Source organism: Prunus dulcis, chromosome 6 (assembly GCF_902201215.1).
Source record: "Prunus dulcis chromosome 6, ALMONDv2, whole genome shotgun sequence".
NCBI lineage: Eukaryota > Viridiplantae > Streptophyta > Magnoliopsida > Rosales > Rosaceae > Prunus > Prunus dulcis.
In genome coordinates this window covers 10,888,548-10,896,626 of record NC_047655.1, presented here as the reverse complement: position 1 = coordinate 10,896,626, position 8,079 = coordinate 10,888,548, and the positions used below count along the sequence as shown (strand labels likewise).

Sequence of the window (8,079 nt, the reverse complement as noted above, 5' to 3'; positions counted from 1 at the left end):
GCATATTTTTTTTGAGTGAAATTATAAATAGCCCAAGTGTTATTAGATATGCGGACTCTGAAAATCTCTATGGTCGCTTACTGGAAACAGCTAGTCATGAAGTTTTCAGGGGGAGATATTCATCAGGGGGAACATGGTATTCATAAAGACTTTCATACACTGTACTCTTTTTCCTTCATCAGGTTTTTATCCCAATGGGTTTTTCCTGATAAGGTTTTAACGAGGCAGTGTCGCTCAAGATTGACTCACAGAAGCAGTGTCCACTATGACATTCAGACAAATGATCAACAGTATGGCTTCAAGATATTCTATCAAGCATCAGGGGGAGCGTGCCATCCATAAAGACCTTTCCACACTGTACTCTTTTTCCTTCGTCCAGGTTTTTATCCCACTGGGTTTTTCCTGGCAAGGTTTTAACGAGGCAGTGTCGCACGCATGTCAATATACACAGAATTTTATGTTACGCATGGTTATGTACTCTTTTTCCCTTCGACCAGTTTTTGTCCCACTGGGTTTTACTGGCAAGGTTTTTAACGAGACATATTCCATATCATTTGTGGTCTCCAAGGGGGAGTGTTGTAAATTATAATTTTTGCAAGGAGGTATTTTCATTATGTTCGCAGGTACGTAAATAAAGGTATTTTAAGCAGAAAAAAGATAAGCAAAAACCTAATAAAGAAAAACACATCAGGTTCTGCACAGAAGTCGATCTCCACAGTAAAATTGGATTCAAGGGTGATCAACATTTTGATCTTGAATCGGAATTAGGTTTTGTCAATGGCGATCAAGGCTTGATCTTGAATCAAACAGGACCATGAGTAGTGTCACATAGTGCTTATCTTTGTCTTTGAGTATTAATTTGACACCACTGGTGGAGGTTGCTTTCTTTCTCTATGGGATGATTTTCTTTGAGCTTTGAGAAGCCCTTCAAATAGAGGTTACCTATATGTTATCCACATAGCATCCATTGATCCATTGACATGACATCGGTTTAGTGATTACGTAAATAAATGAGTCCACCAAGTGTTACGTGGATAAACAACGGTTGACTTGACGGTTAGACTAGAGGGGGTCAATGCTATAATGATGTCCGACATTATGGTTGTTTTTGTTAAGAGTGATGCTAAACGAACTATAAAATTTACTGAGTACACCATATGATCTAAGTACACCATAATATTTTAATCAAAATGTGAAATTAACTAAGTACACCCTATTTAACTATCAAAAATACCCCTGATACACCCTAATTCACTTTATCACAAACACCAAACCCACCTTGCTGCTTAACCCACCGCCGCCGCTGAGGTTGATTCTGTCAAACAACACTGGGAGAACAGGCAGGACCTAAGGGTGCGGCTTCTATTACTGCATCTACCAGATCCATTATAAACGAAGGAGTACAGCCAAGGGCGGCACTCGGCCCCAATTCTCAATGCCCTGGGTTTATACCATGAGTTTATAGCCATTGACTTAATATAGCCTTCACGAAGTTTATAATAGAAACAGGCATCCTTTATAAGTAGGCATCCTTCCTGCAAGATTGAATATTAGTTGTAAAAATGAGAAGCAAAAGGAAAAAACCATTCCTTAATGTGGCTAGAGAGGAGAGGAGAGGATTGATAAGAGCGATTTTGTAAAAGCTCAGTAAATATCATATCATCTTACCTTGATTTTAAGATTCATTTTCGAGCATTTAGACAGGGAAGGTTGAATATAGTGTACTTATTAAAATTATTTGTTTCACAATTCAATATATCCTTTTTAGTCATTTTATATTAGGGTAAATTAGTAATTCAATAAATACTTTGGTAGTGGGGTGTACTTAGTTAATTTTAGGGTTCGTTTAGCAACACTCTTTTGTTAATCTTTAAAAGATAAATGACCAAACTCACATGGTTACAAAGCCTAATTGACCCTATGTTTTGTTATTCGTTTTGTTGTTCCAGCACCCACACCATCTCCTCCAACTCAAGAAAACCTCTCAATTTGTCCACCAACTCAGAGGCCACCCAAACTCCAACTTCTCCACCACCAAATAAAATCAACTCACTCACGAAGTCAACTACATATTTGAAAAACCTTTCACACCAACTGATCAGCCATTTCCAGGTCCTCCACCCCTTCACCCCCTTCCATAACCACTGAAATTCCATGGTAAATCTCTTTCATCTCCAGTAGTAAGGTTTGTTTTTGAAACCATCAAAGTTTGTGTGTTGCTGCAATGTTTCCTTCATATTCAGTTTCTCTTAAACGGAAATCATGGTTGTGTTGCTATTTTAACAAGTTTTTGGGGCAATGAATATGTAGCAGGTCAAATTTTCTCAATTGGGGTGCGAAAGCAAACATACAAATAGTTATTTCGTGGAGAATGCTGTTGCATTAAATTTTTCGGTACCGCTATACTTTAGAAGCTTAAGCAGATTCAGGACCACTAGTAGATGTACTAGAAACGCACTCCCTTGTGTGCCATCGCGTTTTACACACCAGAAACAGATACCTAAGGGAATATGAGATGTAAACAGAAAACTAAGGGAATGTGAGATGAGGTTCTAATCCAATCATTTAACAAGGAGCACTTGAACCTAGAGCTCTAATATTCTGGTAAAGTATACTGTATAAGGAATGGACCAATGTGTATAGTCCAAGCTAACAACACGAACAACATTACAGAATGAAACAAAAAGCAATTGTTTCCAAGTGTTACAGTATTATGCAGCTTCAAGTGCTAGATTACCCATCAGTTTAACCAAAGGCAAAGGACACTTTGTAACAATATCGAACCTAGATGGGAAAGAGGCACGGCCAAACAGCGATAAACTCAACAAAGCAAGCTCTCTAAGGGACAACCTTGAGGAGAGAAACCCGTGCCAGTAATAAGGATCCAAGTCAAAGAAAGCATCAAAGAACCTTCTACTCCCATCGAGATCAAGCTTTAACAAAGTCTCCATACCAAAAGAGTAAAACTCCCGTACACATCTCCTTTCAATTGGCCACAAGCCATTCCATGCTTTATGATAAAGTGGCTGCCCTCTAATCATTCGGGTTGAGCCAAGGCACTCTGCAATGGCCTCAGCCAATATCGGGGCTAGAGCCATGGTCCGAGCCACCATGTACCCAGTTGAAGGGTGGACGACCCCAGAAGCCCCTCCAATTGCCATCACACTTTGGGGGATCCGGGGAAGAGGGCCTCCCATTGGGATCAAACACTTCTCATCTTCAATTATCCTCTTCACCCTAATTCCCAAATGCCTTAGCCTCGCAACCATTCGTTTCTTAACCTCTATATAAGATAACACTGGCCTACTAACAAGTGAAGTTTCTTCTAAGAATACCAAGTTTGAATCGAATGGCATAGCGTAGAGAAACGTCGGAAATTTAGAATTACTAGTACGCAAATAAGGTTCATTTCCAAGATGGGAATTTCTCCAATCCATCAGAAGCATCTTATCCAAATCAAAGGGGTGTTCTTCCACTTCAGCCAAAATACCATGAGCAATCTGATACCCATGGTTCCTTGGCTTCTCATACTCTATAAAACTGCTAGCAAACCCACTAGCATCAACAACCAAGCTTGCCTTGAGGTCATTCCCATCGTCACACAAAATCGAAGACTCAAACTCTTGGTGCTGAATTTTCCACACCTTGGCCCTGTGAAATTGAACCCCATTGGAGAGACATCTCTCCAATAACAGAGTCTTGAGTTTCTTCCTACTGACTCTACCATAAGGACGGTCCAAATACTTGGTCTTATTGTCATCAACATGAACGCAAGCCATAGGCCATGTTTTGTCTAAGCAATTTTCAAGGTTCAAGCTTTCAAACTCATCGACCCAGACACCATAGTTATTTGGCCACATAGAAAGGGGTGAAGGATCAACACAACATACCTTAATGCCATAGCTTGAAACCTGCTCTGCAAGACGAAGCCCAGCAGGGCCTGTGCCGATTATAATCACGTCCAAGCGAGAACGGCTTGATGGGTCGAATTTGGGGAGGTCGAAATCGAAGAACTCGGGTTTTGATTCGGGTTTCAAGTCAAGGAAATTGCCAAACTTGCTGCTTTGGATTTTGGAGAAAGATTTTCTTGAAGATGGGTGATGGGTTTTTGGAAAAGAAAATGGAGAGCTTGATGAATCAGAGAAATTGAATTGACTAGCTTTTGCTGCTGGTGGAGGTGAAAACGGCCTGAAAAGGGTGGCCATTAGAGAGAGAGAGAGAGATACAAAGTCCAAGGGAAGTGGAAAGTCGTTATTAATAGAAGAACAGCTGAAGGGGATACCGACAGAATGGAATCTGAAACTCCATACTAACAAAATTATTCTTTTTTTATCTTTTTTTTTTTTTAGAAAGCAAAATTATTCATGGGTGGTGATTTTCCCACTCACCTTTTATCCACCTACACTCTCTTTTGTTTTTAAATACTTTTTACTATAAGCTAAAAAAGAATTTAAGTAAACAAAAGAGGAGTGAGAACATATAATTTTAAAAAAATAGAGTGTAAGTGGATAAAAAGGGAGTCGGAAAATTAAGGACACATCATATTTTCATGGACCTTGGCTAGGGCAAAACAAATAGTCATGTTATCGGTCCAATTTTTTTTTTTTAAGGTCAATTAAAACTTTTAGAATCTGAATGAATTAAACAAATTTTTCTTCATTTCATTGGTATGCTTACTAATTCGAAATTGGGAGAAGAAGAATTGAATTGAGAAGGAGTCAGGATCCGAATTCACATTGAAGATGGTTAATAAACTATCTAGAATTGGAGTAGAAATGATACTGATTCCCTATAAATTGTTACTAAATTCCCTTGAATCGGAATTGAAATTAGTTTGGTTACTAAAATACCCTTGTTCTAAATAAATTAATTTTTATGCAATTTTTTATTGGGTTAATTGTGTGATGATATAATGGGTAAATAAGATGAATACCTAATGGGTTAGTTCTTCAGAAATTAGTATACCACCACTCACCCTAGAACTCGTGATTTTGTGTGAGCCCCACTTGCATTTTCATTCCTTTTTGTGAAGTAAACACATGAGTAATACGTAAGTGAAATCTAACTCCTTATTTTGATTCTGATTACGGATTAGTAAATATGTCATACACTAGACCCTTTAGCGTATACCAATTGTGTTTTGTAATTTAATTCTTTATTATGTAGTTTTTAATTTTAAAATTTGTGGGTGTCTTTTTGTTGAGAAGGCTTAGTTGGGCTGGGTAGTTGGGAAGATGTGAATATGGCCTTCAAGTGCTCGTATCTCGAAGGAGAAGCAAGTCCTAGGGAATACTTTGTTCTTCTTCCACCGAATGTTTTAATGGTTCTATGTCTGAAATAAGTGGTATTAAATGTCTTCAACTGCTCTTTGGAGATCTTTGAATGTCTTTGACAGCTGCACTGATATCATGTATAGGCTTGGCATGAGATAATTGTGTGTGGGAGCTAAGAATCCATATGTTTAGCAAGATAGAGTGATTTGCTTGAGAAATAGATGACTATGGCAGTGTATTGTTGAATGATTGGGTGGTGTTTTGGGAAAGGTTGATGCTTGAGTCTGGTACTTCTTAACAGCTAGAGGATGGGCTTGAAGTGGTATTCTGAAAGAAAAGGAGCATGGAAAGGTTAAGGCTTGAATTTTGGGTGTCTGTAGTAGCTAGTGGATGAGCTTGCCTCCGCTTGTTCATTTGTTTGGAATGGCTAAGGCTTAGGTTTTTGGGGAGCTGGAGGATGAGCTTGCCTCTGCTTGGTTTTGTGTGTGTGGGTTTGGAATGGATAAGGCTTGTTTTTGGGTTTGGCTAAGGCTTGTTTCTGCGTGTTTTCCAGTAGAGGGTGAGCTTGCCTCTGCCTTGGTTTGTTGTGTTTTTCTGCGTTTCTTCTTCCTCTATTTATAAGGTGGGATGCATAGGCTTTGGGTTATTGTGAGAGCGTACATTAATGTACAATAATTCAAAATAATGGATCCGTGAGTGTGCAGTAATGATTATGTGTACAGTGATGAACAGTAATAATAGTAATGGGTTTTAATATGATTAGTAGTTGTGGTTTAATGTTGGAGAAGAGGCTGGGAGTTCTCTCTCTCTACTTACCTGTGTAATTAGGCTAAGGAAAGTAAGCATGAGTTTTGGTACTCCCAAGCAGCCCCAAAGCTTCTATTATCTGATCCTTAACATGTCTTATGAACACTTATAACCATCCATACCACAATCCACTTAACAAGCCTTGGGCATGTATGTGGTTTGGGCCCACTTAAGCGTGTCAGATGGTTTAGCATAGGAAAATGTATTAGTTTGCACATATTTAATATTTGCCTAGCATGGAATGTACACTATTCGAAGTTTTATAAAAATACCTTTATATTTATTTACTGAATTAATTCCCAAAAAATAGCTTGGATTAACGCATAGCCAACATTATACGTTATATTGGACTTTAAATATCATTGGGCTTCTCGTGACAATGCGGGCCTCAACATTAGTCACCTTGATTATTAGGGCCATAAAAGAGTATTGAAATGGTACGAATAATCAATTTTCAGCCCAAAATAAGTGGCAATGGCATCGTTTGTTTTTTCCAGTATTGACATCATCATAATGGTCTTTTAGCAGCCTTTAATATGCATCAAGTGTCCATACTTGCTTTCTTGGCCGTAGTCATTTTTTGAGTTTCTTATCTTTTTCTTGGCATGGAGATTAGCATGGTTTTGGCAATATCATTGTGAGGGCATGGTTTTGAGTGAATTTTTTTTTTTTTTATAAAGAGAGTACGAGTTTTCCTCGTACTTATAATTTGCTTGCTTGATTACAATTGAAACAAAATGTAATTGCTTGGTGTTTGGTAATGCATGTTTTACTTGGGTTACTTGCTTTGTCGCTTACTGAGTTGGATTTTGCATGTCATGCTTGTTTTGCTTGCAAGAAACCGAATTTGCAATTTGCATGAACTTGATATTGCATGGCATGGGTTGGCATGGGTTTGGATATGTAACAACCCGATCATAAATTAATTTTTAGTTATTAATTTATTTTGAGAAAAGATAATTTTGCCCCTATAATAAATTATTAGAGAAAATGGTGACTTCTTGACTGGGGAGACTTTGATAAAATTGTTACATCTCAGTCTAAAAAAGTGTTAAAAATAATTAAAGTAAGAATAAATTTAAATGAGGAATAAATTGAAATAAACATTAAAATAAAAGGATTTAAATTAATTAAGGTTTTTGAGAAATTAAAATATTATTTAATATTAAGAAGGGGCAAAAAGGTCATTTTAAGTTTGGAAGGAATTTAGACATTTCGATTGGACCATTGCGTAGAGCACGTCGAAACGAGTCCATAGACGCGTAGTTGACTCGAATTGGGATTGGAACGAAGAAATGACGATTAAAAGAAGTTCAGTGGCATAACCGTAAATAATTTGAAGTTCAGTTTTTTAAAAACCCAGATTTTCTGCAGTTTGGGAGCTCGACCAGCTGACTTCCAAAGGTGAAAATTTTGGGGAATGAATAAATTACAGGGGAAACTTTGCCGAATTTTTCGGCAGAAGATAATATTACTTTAAAAGTGGATTTTTAGTTAGAAGCGCAGTTTGGTCTTTGTGCCTGACATTAACCAGGTGTCAGATACTCACAGGGTTCGGCTTGGATTCCAAAGTAGAATTTGGGTCGAGTCCTGTCAGGATATGTGTCCAAATGGCTTGAACTTGAATAATTTTGATAGTTCATGATTGTTTGGACTGCTTTCTCGACATGTTGCAATTTTCTTGGCATGTGAATTGGGTTTGTAAATCTGCTTGGCACGGTGTAATTGGCTTGTAAGTTCCTTCGAGGCTTTGCATTGCTTTGATTTTCTTGATCAGTGAGCTTGGAGTGTTGGGAACTAATTGGTATTTTTTGCACATGTTAAGCTTGGGTAATTGCTGGATGAGAATTATTGCGAAGGTAGCGATGTATACAAGATGTGCATTTTGTACAAGGATCTGAAGAGGTTCTTGGAGTTTATTGTTTATGGCAATTTTCCTGAATTGCAGGGAAGTTGAATCAGTTGGAACTGTTCACAACAACTTTTCCGAAATTGCAGT

The 8,079-nt window shown here is 37.9% G+C and overlaps 1 protein-coding gene across 1 annotated transcript; it reads right to left on the bottom strand.

Annotated features, from left to right (window-relative positions):
- Positions 1 to 2,360: 2,360 nt before the first annotated feature.
- LOC117632615 (capsanthin/capsorubin synthase, chromoplastic-like) lies at positions 2,361 to 4,300 on the bottom strand. Its single transcript, XM_034366153.1, has one exon. The coding sequence runs from the start codon at positions 4,203 to 4,205 to the stop codon at positions 2,712 to 2,714; it is 1,494 nt and encodes a 497-aa protein (XP_034222044.1). The 5' UTR covers positions 4,206 to 4,300; the 3' UTR covers positions 2,361 to 2,711.
- Positions 4,301 to 8,079: the final 3,779 nt, after the last annotated feature.